The sequence below is a fragment of the Canis lupus genome, chromosome 6, assembly GCF_048164855.1.
Source record: "Canis lupus baileyi chromosome 6, mCanLup2.hap1, whole genome shotgun sequence".
In the NCBI taxonomy this organism is placed as follows: Eukaryota; Metazoa; Chordata; class Mammalia; order Carnivora; family Canidae; genus Canis; species Canis lupus.
This window is the reverse complement of record NC_132843.1, coordinates 71,164,355-71,182,185: the sequence shown is the minus strand read 5'-3', so window position 1 is coordinate 71,182,185 and position 17,831 is coordinate 71,164,355. Positions and strand designations below refer to the sequence as shown.

Genomic DNA, 17,831 nt, shown 5'->3' with positions numbered 1-17,831 from the left:
TTACCAGGTCCATTTTTCATACTGACAAAAAGGAAAAAAATCTAACTCTTCAAAACAGCCCCCTCTCTCCCTTACTTCCATGGTCATCTTTACTGATTGGTTTGAATTTGTCTCTCTAGGCTGGCTTACCTCTCTGCTCAACTGAAGCTCTGTCCTGAATTACTGTTTTCTAGGTCAGTTCCTAACTAGGGGCTTCTCCTCTACCCTAGAATGGGACCAGCCACCAGGGATGTGCTCCAGAAAAGCACAGCAAAAAGCTTATAAGCTTTAACATACAGAAAAATGTTATGTTTAAAAGTACTCTGTCAGAGACATAACCCCTCTAAATTTTCTATATTTCCATTGTATCAACCCATAAAGAAAAAGATGATTAAAAGAACTAATTCTCAGGCTTAACTTGTCATTCCTCCTCGTATTAGGTAAAGTACAGATCAGAACTCTCAGGAGATATAAAGCCAAAAATAAAATATGTCTTTGAAAATATTCAGAACAAATAATCTTTCACTTTGTAACAGAACTGCTTAGCAGAGAGCCTGACATGCAGGGCTCCATCTCAGGACCCTGAGATTAGGACCTGAACCCAAGGCAGATGTTTAACCAACTGAGCCATCCAGGTGCCCTCATCAGTTTAGTTCTTTTGTAGTTAAGACTGTTTCTTGGTTTGCCTCTCCCTTTTTTCCCCATACGATCATTTGTTTTGTTTCTTAAATTCTATACGAGTGAAATCATATGATATCTTTCTCTGACTTCTGCTGTAAAACAGAACTCCTTCAAAAACACTTTCTATATTTATTGTCTCTGATATTTCTCCTGTTTTTCCAATCAGTCTTGTACCCACAATACTCCAATAAAACTGTTCTCATGCAGATCATCAACTATTTCATTCTGCTAAATGCAAAGGCAAATTATCATTTCTCATCTCTTGGAGAATACAAATACAGTGCAGTATCTCCCATGGTGGACTGCAGCGTTTTTCCTATAAAACAGTACAATCTTGACTTCTCTCCTACCTCACTGGCTGCTTATCAGGCTGCTTTGCTGGTTCTTATTTCATCATTCCCTGAATCTTCTCATTTATTCTCTCTCCTTAAGTGACTCATCCAGTCTCATGACTTTAAATACCATCTATGAACTAATGAGACTCTCATATTTACAACTTCATTTAGATCTGTTCTTTAAACTCCAACTCCTTGACATCTCCACTTGGATGTCTGATACCATAAACTTTATTTGACCAGAACTGAACTCTTGATCTTTAAGAAATAAGCATCCTACAGTCTTACCCATTCCAAGTAAATCTGTTGAAGCCAAAAACCTTGAGTCATCTTTTGTCTTATACTCTACAAATAATCTGTCAGTAAATCTTTCAGACTTGCCTTTAAAATGTATCCAGAAAAAAAAAAATAAATAAAATAAAATAAAATGTATCCAGAATATTAGCACTTCTCCCTGCTAACTTCACTGTTCCGCTGGGTTCAGATAACCATAGTATTTTCTAATTGGAATATTTATAATCACCTCCTAAATGTTTTTCCTTGCTTCTGCCCTTGTGTCCCTACAATCTAGTCTCAATACATCTAAGCCAGAGAGAATCTTTTGGAACAAATAGGCTAATGTCCTTTGCCCCCCAACCCCTAACCCCTGGTAACCATCACTTTACTCTCTGTTTTCATAAGTTTGGCCTTTTTAGATCCCACAAATAAGTGATATCATACCGTATTTGTCTTTCTTTGTCTGACTTGGGATGGAAGGGGTGGGGGATAGGACAGATGTTGTTTAAGGGTACGAACTTAAAAAGAGTAAGTAAGTCCTAGAGATCTAATGTATAGTATTACAATAAATATGGACAACAATATTGTATGATAATCATCAAACATGCTAAGTCTCTAGAACTTAATTATTCTAACCATTAAAATTAAGAAATGATAATTCTGTAATGCGATGGGTTGCTAATTATCACAAAAATGGCAATCATAGTACAATATATGCGTATCATATCAACATGCTGTACACCTTAAATTTATACAATGTTATATACCAAATATATTTCAATTAAGAAATAATAATGGCCTGTACTAAAGAACAGGACACATAGGCCCTAAATGATCTGCTACCCACTTCATCCATCTTACAGCATCTCCAACTCTTCTCTTTGTAATCACACTGACCTCATTCTCATCAATGCTTTCACCTCAGGACCTTTCTTGCTATTCTTTCTGCTGGTAATGCTCTTGCCCCATGAAGCTGGTGGTCCCTCCTTTAGGTCCCTGCTTAAGTGTCAACTTCTTAGTGACAGCTCCCCTGACCACCCTGTGTAAAACTGCAGCTTCCATCTTCCTCACTCACTAATCCTCTTCCTTGACTTTTTCTCCATAGCATATGTTACTACCTGGCCTCTCTACCTAGCAGAAGCAAATCCAAACCTTCTCTAGAGAACAACTTCTTCAGAGAATTCTCACACATACTTTTCCAAGGAAAATGAGTAGCTCAAGGTGAAAAAACAGACAAGTATATAAGGAAAAAGGGTACTATAAAAGAGGGCCAATAGAAATCAGGAGCAGAGATACATTTGAAAAGACTTTACATAAGCTGGAGAGATAATTGTTGAACTAAAACAGGAGAAATTACTCACAACACAACACAAAGAGATAAAGAGATGGAAAAAGGAATATAAGGAACATGGGGGATTCATAGAAGAGCTAACATATATTTAAGTGGAGATCTAGGAGGAAAAGCAGTATCTGGAAAAGTTATGGCTGACAATTTCCCAGAACTGTTGAAAAGCACCATTCTTATGATTCAAGAAAATCAATAGTCCAGGCAGTTTAAATAGAAGAAATCTATAATCAGACTGTTCATAGTGCAGAACATCAAATTAGAGAAAAATTTTAAAGCAGGAAAAAAAATTCCTTCAAAAGAGTACTGCTATTCTCAGCAGCAATAATGGAAATCAGTAGACAGTAGACAGTAGAATGGTATTCTCAATGTGCTGGGCATTCTACTCCCAGAGAGAGTGTCTTTCAAGGTTGAGGGCAAAATGAAGACATTTTCAGACAAACAAATACTGGGAGAGCTTACCACCACAGATCCTCACCAGAGGACTTTCCAAAGGCAGAAGAAAAAGTATCCCAAAGAGAAAGGCTGAGATGCAAGAAGACCAAAGACAATGGAACGTCCAAATGGTCAATGAATTTATAAAATAACATTATTCGATACAAGAGGATTAAGACACATGATAACAATATGTAAGAGTTTAGAAGGATATAAATGAAAAGTGCATTTTAAGGTATTTGCACCAGAATTAACACAGGACATAACTAAAACGTAAAGATGCATTAAAGAAACGCTGGAAGTAAAACAGTGATAATCTTGTTGTTTTAAAGATTGTATTTATTTATTTGGGAGAGAAGGAGAGAGAGAGAGAACCCATGAGGGAGGGGAGGAAGAGAGAGAGAAGCAGACTCCCCACTGAGCAGAGAGTCTGATTCAGGGCTCGATTCCAGGACCCTGAGATCAGGACCTGAGACAAAGGCAGATGCTTAACTGATTAAGCCACCCAGGCAACCCTAAAACAATGATAATCTATCAGATAGATACATCGAGGAAAAAACTGAAGTAGCTATAATAACATCAGACAAAATAGAAGGCAAAAGATGTAGTATAGATAACTAGAGAAATGAAAAGATATAGCATATTCATGCATTAAAAGACAACATCGTAAAAATATCGGTTTCTTACAAATCGATCTTCCCAAATGATGGAATCCCAATGAAATTATCAACTTTTTTTCGATTTTTTTTTGTGAAATTTGATCAGTTACTTCCAAAATTTATGTAGAATATCAGTGGCCAAGTATCAGTTACAAGTATCCAGAATATACAAAGAATGATTATAAATCAACAGAAAAATAACCAAGACTTGAATAGCCGTGTCACAAAAGAGGAAATCCAAATGGTCAATAAACACATTAAAAGGATGTTCAACTTCAGTAATCAAGGAATTAGAAATTAAAACGACAACTTCTAAACTGGTAAAAAATGTAATCTAAGGATGTGAATCAGTGGGCACTCTCTACTGGGAATGTAAATTGGTTCAATCACTTTGGAACACAGTTTGACATTACCCGGTAAAGCTGAAGATATACATATTCTGTAAGTCAGCAATTTCACTCTCAAGTATATAAAGAAACTCCTGCATATTAAGTGTCAAGAGATAAACTGAAGAGTGTTCATAGCAGCATTGGTTGCAAGAGCCCCATGTTGAAAATAACCCATCAAGAGCAAGTAAACTGGTCCATTCCATATAATGAATACTACATAGCACTTAAAGGAAAAAAACCCTCATGCAACCGCATGTATGAGTCTCATCAGTATAATGTTAAGCACAAGAAATAAAAACAAATAGTAAGCATTATTTTTTAGGGAAGCATATATAGGTAAATAAATAAAGAGCGAAGAAATGATCATCACAAAAGTGAAAACAAAAGTTTCCTTTGGGCTGGCTTTATGGTTCTTCCTGTACTAGGAAGGTGGCAAGGTTATGTGAGCCTGCAGAGTTCTGTTTCTAGCTGGATGGTCGCTAGAAAACATTGTTTTCTTTTACAGTTATTTAAGCTATTAAATATCTATTTTATATACTTTTTTGTATATGTGGTCTATCATACAATAAGGAAAAAAAATGAGAAGGGATGATATAGTGCTTTCCCTGGGTTTGGTTTCCTCTGGTAGCTGAGTACATTCTCTTCTTGAAAAGACAGTATTATTTAGTAGAAAATGCATTACAGGAGAGAGCTCTCTTAATTAAAATCTTAATTAAGTCCTCTTAGGAAGTTCTCTTAACCATATTAAGTCTCTCTGAACCCTAATTTGTTCATCTACTAAATGCAAATACTAACAACTGCCCTTATCTCTAGGGATATTTGTGACTATCAATCACAATATACTGAAATGTGTTTAGAAAATGGCAAATAAAAAACCAATTAACACAGTAGCTTAGTTTCATAAACTGAAATTCAAAAGTTTTTGTTGCACTGTAGCTATGATGACACGAAGAGATAGTAAAATCCATGAAAATAAAGGTCAAATTCTAAGAATCTTCCATTTCACTTTAAATGGCATTTTTAAAAAATGGTACATCTGTTAACAGTAGTGAATAAACAAATAGGGCTCCATTTTGAGAAAAATATAAAACATTAAATTAACCTAAGAAATGCTATAAAAGATGCCACATTAGGAAGAGCCTAGATATTGGGCAGCCCCAGTGGCCCAGCGATTTAGCGCCGCCTTCAGCCCAGGTTGTGATCCTGGAAACCCGGGATTGAGTCCGTCAGGCTCCCTGCATGGAGCCTGCTTCTCCATCTGCCTGTGTCTCTGCCTCTCTCTCTGTGTGTCTCTTATGCATAAATAAAGTCTTTAAAAAAAAAAGAGCCTAGAGATCGAGACCTGATCTTATATTTACAAAAGAAAACTTAGGAATGTCCTTCCTTTCCATGAAAAGGAAAAATATACTTTGCTGAGTTATGCTTCCAGGACCTTCTCCCTAATAAATCACAGTCAGTATCAACTGTTCTCCCAAAAGTGAGTAAAGGAGACAAGCATTAAATAAATGATTTCACTGAGCTTCTCAAACAGCCTTAATGCTATTACAGGAAAATTCACAAGAAATTGAGAGGCAAGTCTAACTCACTAACAAATTGAAACATGAAAGGATAAAAGTTTTATGTATTTACTTTGCCACTTAAAATAACATCTATCACAAATATCAACAATTCCCCTAAATTTTTTTCATAAAGAATGAAAAGATGACAAAGATGATAAAAATGTAAAGTAAAAACTTTTTACAATGATATATTATTTTTCTATATAAAATACTAATGTTCAAAGTTCTACATACCTGAATGTTTTCCCTGCTCCAAGTGTGTGGTGTTTTATTGGCAAGTAATTTCAGATCTTGAATAGCAAGTCTCTTTACTGCTTTCCTAGGATCATTCTTCAAATACTGCAATAGAAGCTGAATCTATGAAAGAAGTACGTCATTTGTGAACAATACTGCCACTGAAATTACCATTAGGGATGTACAGTTCAGTGAAACTTTTAGATGTGATACAGAACTCACTTCCAATTGCAGCCCTATTACTTATTAGTTATGTGTCCATGTTTGGTCCACCTTCTTGTATGCATAAAAATATACTAACCCTTAGCTTGTAAGGTTCTAGTGTGGGACCTGGCTTTGAATACTGAATTCTTTCTTTTCTCTCTTGGCCAACCCCACACTCTGCCATGTACCCTTCAACTCCACCTCATTTTCTTAAAAGGCTCCTAAGAATGAAGACTGTGATTACAGAAAAAAAAAAAAAAAAAGCCAGCAAAAGGAAATGAAAATGATCTTTATCAGAGAAGAGGACCTTAATATTATCAAAACTATGAGTTACTTTTTTAAAATTAATTTATACTTAATATGCAAGTTTACTGAACAAAAGGCAGTTTAAAAAAATTTTTGAAATTACCTGCTTAGGCGTATCGACCAAAGATGAAGCGGCAAGCAGCGTAAAGGTGTGCAAAGAAACAATCACCATTTTGGTGGAGGGATAGGATGTGACCAGCTGCTGTAAAAGCTGACGTGCACTGGATGCCAGGATGGCGTCATGATGCATGTGCTGGAGGATGGGGATTAACTTCAGTTTCAAGTCTACTGGTGTGGCTAAACCTGGACACAAAAGGAATAGTCAGGGAAAGATATCAGACCGTCATCCTTGATAGTATTTCACATTCAGAAGTGATACAATTAACAACATGACCATTTAAAATCAAATAGTATACCAATGTTATGTTTAAGACATTAAAGATAATCATACTAGAGCTAACCCAATTAGGTTCAGTAGTTTTGTTTTGTTTTTCCAAAAGCACTTATCTTAACATTGGTTTTTTGGTGACTATAAAACTATAAGCTGACAGAAGAAAATGCCTTTAAAGGCACACTAGAAAGCAAAGTCATATTTGCTGTCTATACCTTCCCACAATGTGCTAGAAAGATATACAAATATAGATATATAGGTACGCATACACCTATGTACACACACATGCAATGGCTACAATTTAGTTATATTTACAATTTTAATTATTTCCTTCAACACTAAGTCAAGATCTAGGATGTAACTAGACTGTATGTGGAGGGGTTCCTAAGTTTTTTGAACTCTGTGTAGCAATGCCTTTTTTTTTTTTTTTTTTTATTGCCTACAGAGTTGGAACTTCATGAGGATTAACTCCAATGCATCTTTTGCTGTCAACACTGGAGCTACACAATAAAATATTTTGTTCAACAGCATGGCTTTGTGATGATAGAGAACAAAAAAATTGTCAATCATAATTTACTGCATATATGCCAAAAGCTAATTTATACTCTGCAGACCACTGTTTTGCCATTGTGAAGTAACTGTTAGTGTGAATATATGAGAACATTTCAACATCCAGTGGTGGCTTACGTCAACAAACTCCCTTGCTATTTGGCCTCCATTTAAGTCTGGCCAAAGCAGAGAGCCCCAGGAGCTGGGAGGGAGAAAAATGAGGTCAGAGTATTGACTCCCTGGTTTTCTCTCTGCAGTCATATATATTATGCTTCTATTAATATTTTGATCCTTAAGGTACCAGATGCATTTGATACTGCTAACCATTCTGTCTTTGAAACTCTCTCCCCCAAAGGCACACTCTTCCTGGTTTTTGTCCTTTCTGGCTGTTCCTTCTAACTCTCTTTGTATTTATCTCTTTTATCCACACTTTAATTTCTGGTATTCCTTGGGTTGGTAATAAACCTTCTTCTCACCCTTAGTACCTTCCCTGAGTGAGGTGCTATAATCCCATGGCTTCCATTACCAGCTATATTCATAATAAAACTGCCCCTCTAAAAATTTTTCCTATTTCAGTATATGATTGCTTTATTAATTTAACTCCTCACACCTTGGAGTTTTCTTGATTCTCTTATTTCTCTCACATCCCATATACAAATTTATTAGCAAATTTTTTAGGTTCTATCTTTAAAATATAACCCAAATCTGACTATGTCATTCTGCTTCCATCACTGTCACACTCATCTACTTCTACCACCATCTCTTGACTGGATTATTGCAAAAGTCTCCTATGTATTCTCTCTACTTAGGCCTTTCCCCATGGCAGATTCTTGTCTCCTATCCCCTCTTCCTCTGCAAATCTATGCTCAACCCAGCAGTCTTTGGAATTCTTTGTTTATAGACATTTTTATTGGTTTAGGGACACTCAAGAGATTTCACTTTGCAGAAACACAAGCAAATTAAAATTAAATGTGAGGATACTTTATTTCTAAAACTCCCCTGCCACGTCCATATCTTGGGCTCCAGTCTTCTTCCACTTCACCCTCACTCCCACTCCTGTGCTTTTACCCCCTTTTTGTCTTTCACCCCCTAGTTCCTGTTCTTCTGCTTTAAATTTTTTTTATAGGTAAAACTTAAGAAACAATAATGAATCTTAGGTGTACAAATTAATAGGTTTCTACATATCAAAATACCCAAATAACCATCACCCAGTATACACAATACTCCAGCGCCTTAGAACGCTCACCTCTATATTGTCTATCAACTCCCTTGCTATATGCCCATTTGGGTTTAGCCAGTGAAAAGTCCCAGCAGGGCATGGGAGGCAGAAGAAAGAGGTCAGAGTATTTATTCCCTGGATCCCTCTCTCTGGGGTTACATTAGGTCATATCACACTGAAGGTCATTTTTCAAAGTGGCCCCTTGGATGAGACTCCAGGTTTCTGATAACCACTCCCTCTCTGCACCCTTGGGTACAGGACTACACCATTCCCTACAGTTCACTCTGCCTATACCTTTGTAGTTGTTCCTTCCTTAAACCCTCCTTGGATTATTTTAATTCAAGTATGTCACCTATTTCCTGCTGCGATCCTGCCCGATAGAGCCAGTGTTCAATAAAAACCACTCAGTGAGTGAGTGATGCGTCCTTTTAATGACAGCTTTTTGCAGAAGAGCCCTTTTTTCTGGCAGTGAGAAAAAAGGACAAAGGAATAAAGGAGAATAGGACAAAGCTCAATCACCATTATCTTGGTTTTCAAGTAATTTTAATGTGCCTCCATTTCCTCTTCTGTAAAATAGACATAATAATATTGCCTGTCAAGTCTGCCAAGTCGCACAATTCACAGGAATGCCACTTAGAAATATACAAAGAAGGTGGTACTCTCCAGAGGCATGCAGGGCTGGAACCCCAGGGCTCCCTGTAATGAATAGGACAGGAGTAAGTGGGGCCAATACCCATGAAGCCCTGCATGGAAGATGAGAAAGCTAGGGCCTTGAAGGCTATGATAAAGAATTTGGATATGAGTTTAGCTGCAATTAGAAGACACTGAAGGAGCTTTAACGGAGTATGGAGACTCCCAGAGCTTCTAACAGCCCTCTGCTCTTTCAGATCAGTGCACTCTTCCCGTAAATATCTGTATTTCTCACACAAGCATCACTTCATTCGAGGTCTTCCTTGATCAACATATACAAAATACAAAGTGTCCCTTCCACTGTGTGGCGTGGACTCTACCGTGGGGACTCTATCCGGCCTACCTCACTTCTCCACAGCAATGGTTATAGTTTTGTCTGTTGCCATCCCTCCCCCGCTTCTGCCACTAGAATGTAGGTTACATGAGATCAAGGGCTCTGTTTTGTTCACGACTATATTCTAAGCACCCAGAAGAGTTCTGGCATTTAGAAAATGTTTAAATAAATATTATTGAATCAATTAGTGAATGAATGGTGACAAGCATGTAACAGGTACTTAATAAATGTTAAGAGCTGTTATTAATATAAATCCCAGCAAGTCACTTCATTATAATGAATGAAGCGTACATACCTTGAATCATTTCACTGATTTTGTTACAGATTCCTACAGCAAAATCCCTTTGGGAAGAGAGAACAGCGAAAATTTTAAAACCAAAAAAATTACATTTGCTTAAATTAATAAACAGAACACAAACAGGAGAAACATAAAACTGCAGATCATAACATTCCAAACATCAAGTACTGGGGGTGGGGTAAGAAATGCAACTGAAACCAAAACTCCCACCAGTAAATGGGCTTATGCCAACACCATTTCCAAGTGGTATTCAAGGCAAGATGTTCTGATTTATGGGTGTTGTTTCACTCTGCATCACTGAGTGCCACTGTCTAAAAGATTGAAGGTCGTTACCCCAGCGCATGATATTTTAGGATATGCTTTTAATTTAGAAAAGCTTTTAACACCATAAGCTGATTATGTAAACAATAAAATATATTTTGAATATTCTAAATTTTAGAAAAATAGACTAAGTATGAAGTAGAAAAGCCAAGAAGGAAATATAGGCAGAATCTTACCAAAAGCCAAACTATTTGAAGTCAGCCATGATTTTTTTATATTATATATATGTAAAATGTTTTCCAAGATGCTTTGATTCTGTCCCAATAAAAATACCAGACTGCTGCAAAAGTCATTAGTAATATGAATATTTGGGATAAGACCATTATATTATATGTAAGGAAATATAATACACATAATATGAATCAAGGTTGGCTCGTTTAGCCATTATAAATGATCTATAAGATAGGCAATACTTCCCTCTGTAGTTTAGTGGGTGTCTACATAAAATATTTCCTGCCATGGAGATATTTGCCATTTTCAATTCATTCTCTCATAGGTAAATAGTGAAGTTTTCTAGAGGCTACATGACATCATCTCTTGACAGCTAACAGAATGTGGAATTGTGCATTCTTTTGTTTCCTAGAGTTTTCTAAGGTAATAGGTTTAGGTTTGGTGTATAATGTTTTCTGAGATTAACTCAGTTCTCAATTCTTCTCCTCTGCTTTTATTATATTTGACTATATTTTTTATTATCTCTATAACCTCATTTTTTAAAAGATTTATTGATTTATTTATTCAAGAGAGACACAGAGACAGAGAGAGAGGCAGAGACACAGGAAGAGAGAGAAGCAGGCTCCTCACAGGGAGCCTGATGTGGGACTTGATCCCAGACCCCAGGATCACGACCTGAGCCGAAGGCAGATGCTCATCCCTGAGCCACACAGGCGTCCCACTCTATAACCTCATTATCACCCAATACATCATTATTTTGAAATCCTTAAGTTTTCCTTATGCTTATAGAGAAACATATCAGGAAGTACACATTGCCATGCTTTGTGATAAAGTTTTGGAAGATTTTTCTAAAATTGTTTGTTTTAGAATTGAACAATATTTTATTCCAAAATAAAATAAAAGTTTATTTGCAAAGTATTTTTTTATAGTTAAAAATGAATCACTGGCTTGACGAGGTTAGAAGACTCATTTTCTCAACCCACGGCTGCATCATGTAGGTCTAAAGATGCTGAAAAAGATAAAACTGAAATATCAGAAAGTTTTCTAACTAATTCAAGGAAGGAATCTATTCTAAAGAAAAACAAAACTATAAATTTAAAAAAATGACTCGTTATCCTATTTTTTTAAATGTTAATAATTTAACTTATTGTACTTTATGAAATAAAACATTTCAAAAAGTATTATGGTACCATTTAACTTGAGGTTTCATTTTGAGACTAATTATTTAGAATTAAAAAAAAAGAAAAGACTGAGTATTTTAAGTGTGCTCTTTAAAAGCAAACTATTGATTTTTAAACTAGAAATAACAACAGGGTAAGTTATCGTAATGCACAGGCTGGAGAAGCGCACATAACAGCTAAGAGATGTGTAGCTGACAATGCTGAATGCCTGGATGATAAGTCAGAAATCAAGGCACTGCTACTTTTCAACATTAGAGTAACTTATCAAATAAAAGATTTAGATGCAAATGTGAAGGCTGAGTTACTAGCTCAACTGCAGAATTTTACTTCTGCCTTACAAATGGAAAATCTACAGACATGGCTAGATGACTCTTTTGCTTGTATCAGCACCACCTAATCATAGAACATCATCTTTTATGTGAATTCTAAGCAATAAACAATATTTGTGCTGAATTTTCAAAGCAATTTAACGTTTTTAAAAAATCTTATGGTTTTCCCAAAACATCGATACTCTCTTCACTACTGGTACCAAAGCAATGAGTAAAATGCTGGCGCCTTAGCAAGAATCAAGGCAGTGTCACCAAACCATACTAGCAGTCACTGTATTCTTCACCACTGTGGGCTCCCATGAAAAAGGAGGGAAGGAACAAAGTCAGATAAACACTTAAAAATGTCCTTGATAGAACAATAAAGATTACTAACTTTAATTTTAACCCATGAGCAAGTGTTCTTTTAATATTCTCTGACAAAATAGAAGCCACACATAAAGTACACAGTGATTGTCTTCAGGAAAAGTACCATGTGATTATCTGAGTTATGAGATGAATTAGTCATTTTTTCATGAAACTTCGTGGTTATTCACACTTGGCTATTTGGCAGACATTTTCTCAAAAAAATGAATAAAGTCACCTTGTCGATTCATGGAACACAACTGGGAAAATTTTCTGTCAACCTGATAAACATAACTGGGAAAATTTTTTGTCAATCTGAGAAACAATCTAAACAAAAATCAGAATTTCAGAAAACTTGTATCTATCACCATGAGCTTGACAGCTTAATATTTAAAGAATTTCCTGAGACTGGTGGCAAGTAACAAATGTGATCCTTTAATACAATAAAATGGGTCATCATCTAGAAGACCTGCATAACACAGTGAACCAATATTTTCAAGAAGACCAATACATAAATTATAAAACCATACATGGGTAAGAGATTCTAGTAGATTTCAATGTAATGTAGTACAAGTTCAATGATAGCATTTTTAGAGTCCACACTGCAATTAGCTTGTAAGAAACCACCACCTATCTACTTTTGGTATAACATCAAAGAAAAATATCCATAATTACTTATAAAGTCTTTATGAATATTCTTCTCTTTTCCAACTATGTATCTGTGTGAGGCTGGATTTATTTCATATACCTTATCATAAGATATTGCAACAGAAATGTTGAATACATAAACAGACATAAGAATCCAGCCAGACACGAAAAAGATTTGCAAAAGTGTAAAACAATGCTACTCATCTCACAAAACTGCTTTTTTGTTTTGGAAAACAATTATTTTCATAGAAGTATTTTTACATTAACATATTTAGAGAATTGCTATTTTAAAAATGAACAAGTATTTTTTTAAATGTAGCTATTTAAATTTTTAATATTTTAAGTATCAATTGATATAGTCCATGAAAACAAAAAAGCTCTGTGAGGATCTCAATAATGCTTGGAAGTGTAAAGATACCAAATAGTTTGAAAACTATTGTTCAAAGATACCAGTTTCACATTTGACAAGAAAAAGTTAAGTTACAAATGTCTTTCAGGTAATAAGAGGTGTATCAGGTATATATAGACAACTCATTCACATTTGAGATGGCTCTTACACTTGTTATTCTTTCTTAGAATGTTCTTCTAACTTGCTGCCTCTTTAATCATTCAGTTTCAGCTCAAATGTTACCTCGTCAGAGAGGCCTTCCCTGATCACTCTACTTAAAGCAACTCACTCAGGTCATTATCACAGTGATGAAACTGTATTATTTCTATCACAAAATTGTTTTTATTTTTACATAACATTAACCCACATCTGAAACTATTTTGTGTTTACACAACAATAGGGCCTTTATCTTCTCCACCTCTATACTCCTGGGCACTGAGACTATTATCTGGAGGAGGTAGATAGTTAATAAGCATTTCTCCAGTAACTTAGGTAACTTTAATACAGCTCAAAATTTTAAATCTGTTATGGGCCTTTAGTGCCAATAAATTGCAAATTAAAAGTCTGCACTTTTCTTTTTTTTTTTTTGTCTAGTAATACTTTTAAAAATTCTTAAAGTCAACATTAAGAATGTATGTTAATAGAGTCCCATATGGTAATAAGACTATAAAGAAGGATGCCTGGGTGACTCAGTGGGTTAAACATCTGCCTTTGGCTCAGGTTATGATCCCAGGGTCTTGGGACTGAGTCCCTTGTTGGGATCCCTGCTTAGTGGGGAGTCCACTTCTCCCTCTCTGTCTACAGCTCCCCCTGCTTGTGCTCTCATTCTGTCAAAAAAATAAATAAAAATCTTAAAAAAAAAAGACTGTAAAGAGAATAATCAGATTTTCCAGCTTCCACGTATACCGCCCCCTCCGCCGACAAAAAAGTCAGCTCTGACAACACTGGGTATACATTCATTCCGGTACTGTCCGGATCAGCTGGGACCAAGGCCTAGCTTTTAGATGTGAGTGCACTATCTAGTTCAGCAGAGTGGCCGCTAGAGGGCACCTCTCACACTAATAATGTTTCCCCAATTTCTGAATGTATTTGGGTTTCCAACTCCTACTTTGTCACCCAGGGGACTAGCTCTTTAAATATATAAAATCTTAATCTTTTTAAAAACAGTTGAGATGTGGTTATGATAATAGACAGAGGGAGAACAGTATTACTAATATTCTTAAGGTCTTATTTGGCCAGTTGCTCTAATTTAAGATACAAAATTGATAAATAGAGATACTAAGACAAAAACTCACTAGCACTGGTTGAGGTATTTGATCTCAAGCCAGGTCATCATCATTTTAGAAGAAAAGGTAAATGCTAATCTCAAAAAGATACAGTTCAAAAAAAAAATATAGACTTCATTATACAATTAGTTAATTTTACACTCTGATACATTTGATAGGCTCTTCAGCCTTTCCTATTGCACTAATTTGGTATTTTTAAATATCACAAATTATATCACAGAAGCCTGTTATGTTACACTTGATCTTATTAGCCAAAAGGCTGAGAAGCGATCGGAAGCCTATTATGTTATAAACTGCTTCTACATAAACTTTTAATTTAAGTGTTTGGTGGGACGCCTGGGTGCTCAGTGGTTCAGCGTCTGCCTTCTGCTCAGAGCATGATCCCAGGGACCTGGGATCCTGCTTCTCCCTCTGCCTATGTCTCTGCCTCTCTCTCTGTGTGTGTCTCTCATGAATGAATAAATAAAATCTTAAAAAAAATTGTTTACTGGTCATCAATACTATAAATGAAGAATGTTTCTATGTTACTTAGTCTAAACCTTATCCAAAACAGATCAGAAATTCCAGAGCTAATAAAATTAGCTTGATAGTAACACGAGAAAACTTGAACCAAAAATGGTTTTCGTTAAACATAATCACTAAATTACAAATGTATCATCTAAATTTAGAAACGAAATTTAGAAAAGTATTTTTTGGCATTACAGGAAATGAAAATTTACTACAGTAGATTATAATTAAAATCTGGAGAAAGTTGGTGACTAGTCCATGTTTTATGCAAATTTAGCAGAAAGTTGGTGACTGGTCCATGTTTTATGCAAATTTAGCAGAAATTTTTAATGGAAATGCCATTTTTTTACTTTTAAAAATAATGCTATCCATCTGGTTATAAAGCCCAAAGTTGCTCCTGACAGTATATAGAGAAATTTAATAAAAAAGGAAAATAAGATACCATCTTATCACCCAGAGACAGTATTTTGATATATACCCTTTGTCTTTTTTCTATTTTATCAATACAAATACCTCTTAAAAAATATACTCTATAATATCACATAAATTATGATATAACCTGTTCTCCAAATATACTTCTAAAATATATTTGTTAAGAGCTGAGATAATATTTCATTGTGGTTGGAAGTTAGGTTGCTACTAAATTTTGTTGTTGTTTCTGTAACATTACAACTAGCATCCTTGCAAATAAGTATCAGTACACATTGCTGACTTACAGGATAAGTTCTCAGAGGTTGATTTTCAGGTCCACTTAAAGGGGATAAAAGGATGAACATGTTTAAAGCAAATGCATATTACCAAAATGCCTCCAGAAAGCAATGCTATTTTTGATATCAGTTAGTAAAGAAGATAATTTGTATTTTTAGATATAGTAACATAATCATGGTCAGCATTGCATCCAAAAAAAAAATTGTTTTATAAGATAATAATATAGGATATGACATCCCAAATAGGTTAAAACTGGTTTCAACTCAAATTACTATCTTTGTCAAACTGTACATAGTTCTTTTTTTTTTTTTTTTTTTTTTTTGTACATAGTTCTAATGCCAAAAAAGCTAACCTTGGGAAGACAATAAGAAAGCAGCAATTTAGCATTAGAACCATGTATGTTTAGAGGGGGATGCCTAAGTGGACAAAACTGCTTCCCAATGAAGCCCTCCCTAACTAATCTGTGCAAATCTGTCCTTCTGGAAATTCTTATTTCATGTGCAGTTAATGCCAACATATGTACTTAACCGTTCTGTATTATGTATTGAAGTTTTTTTCCCCCAACATGATGTAAATCCTCCTGGAAAATACACCTTACCACTTACATTTTTCATTTAGTGTTTATGTATATTGATTATTTATTCCTTCAAAACCTTTTCTTTAGCCAATGCTTACTTTGACTGTGCAGAGAAGTTTGCAGCAGCAAAAACGGCAGCTTCGACTTCTACATTATCATGTGAGTCCAGACTCTGACGAATACTATGATGAGCATTCTTCCTCTCAGGAATTATTGATGCCAGACTTCCCAACATCCTACAGAGACAGAGACCCCAAGAAGAACAGAAATACAATAAGCTAAAAATCAAGAGAGGAAGAAGCAAGGCAAAGCTAGATCACACAATTAAAATCTGTAGGCAATCCTTTAAATCTCAGGTTAGTAAAGCATCAACTTTAGGAATCAAGCAGTGACTCAAATTCTAAACACTTTTCTACACTCTGATATGTCAGAAAAATTAACATGGCTTATCTAACATAAGCAAAATTCTAAATTATCATCCTGAAGTACCTCCCAGGTACCAAATAGAGCCCAGAAACTTCTGAATTATTAAAGCATCAAAATATCAATTTTCCAATGTTAAGTCTGTTTTGGCAAAACAACATTTTTGCTATTATGCAAATCCACAAAGTAAAAAAAAGACTTCAGTGAATATGGATACCATGATTTTTAAATTGGTCTTTAACATCAAGAGAACAGAGGTAGAGGTAACAGTGCTCATCTCAGAATCTGCAAGGACGAGGAAGCATCTGGGAAAACACAGTCTACTTTATAATAAATTATAAATTTGGAAAAGGGAAAAAATCTATTGTTTGTAACACAAACTACACAAGATAAAGCTTAAAAGATGTTTCAGCAAAAAGGCATGGATTTTTGAGGGCTACAAAACACTGTGATAGACAAAACAGAATTCCTACAGTGACAGGTTTTCTCAAAGTCGTCCTAAGTAACCTTCCAACTTGACATGTTACCACCTATCTTATGGAGATTTGATAGGACATAAGTATTAGAGTTTATACAAAAAAAAATTTTTAAATGGATTAAAAATGTAATTTGTATTCAATTTGAAAATAAGGTTTTGAAATTACGTTATTTTTCAAAAGAAATAAACAGCTTGTAAGATATTATTTCATATAAGAAAAGATTAGGTTAGGCTAATAACATTTTTTTAAACCTTTTTTTTTTTTAAAAGATTTTTATTTTATTCATGAGACACACACACAGAGGGAGAAAGAGCGGCAGAGACACAGGCAGAGGGAGAAGCAGGCTCTATGCAAGGAGCCTGACGTGGGACTCGATCCCGGGTCTCCAGGATCAGGCCCTGGACAGAAGGTGGCACTAAACCGCTGAGCCACCCGGGATGCCCTAATATCAACATTTTTGATGTTTGTTAGTACTTAAATATAAAAGGGCGCAAAAAGCATAATCTCATTAGTCACTACTTTCTGAAAATATTTCTGGTAATATTATAAATTATTTGTAGCACTACATTTCAGAGACTATGAATACCT

The 17,831-nt window shown here is 35.2% G+C and overlaps 1 protein-coding gene across 2 annotated transcripts in view; it reads right to left on the bottom strand.

Annotated features, from left to right (window-relative positions):
* The window catches only part of INTS7 (integrator complex subunit 7), an 84,815-nt gene that overhangs the window by 46,512 nt on the left and 20,472 nt on the right, over positions 1-17,831 (bottom strand). The window contains exons 4-7 of one of the 2 annotated variants that reach the window (XM_072831142.1): positions 16,440-16,577; positions 9,881-9,927; positions 6,506-6,705; positions 5,893-6,015 (exon numbers count right to left, since the gene is read on the bottom strand). In XM_072831142.1, coding sequence (XP_072687243.1) covers positions 5,893-6,015; positions 6,506-6,705; positions 9,881-9,927; positions 16,440-16,577 — 508 coding nt within the window. The remainder of the gene's footprint in view (positions 1-5,892; positions 6,016-6,505; positions 6,706-9,880; positions 9,928-16,439; positions 16,578-17,831) is intronic. The other variant, XM_072831143.1, reaches the window with a different exon arrangement.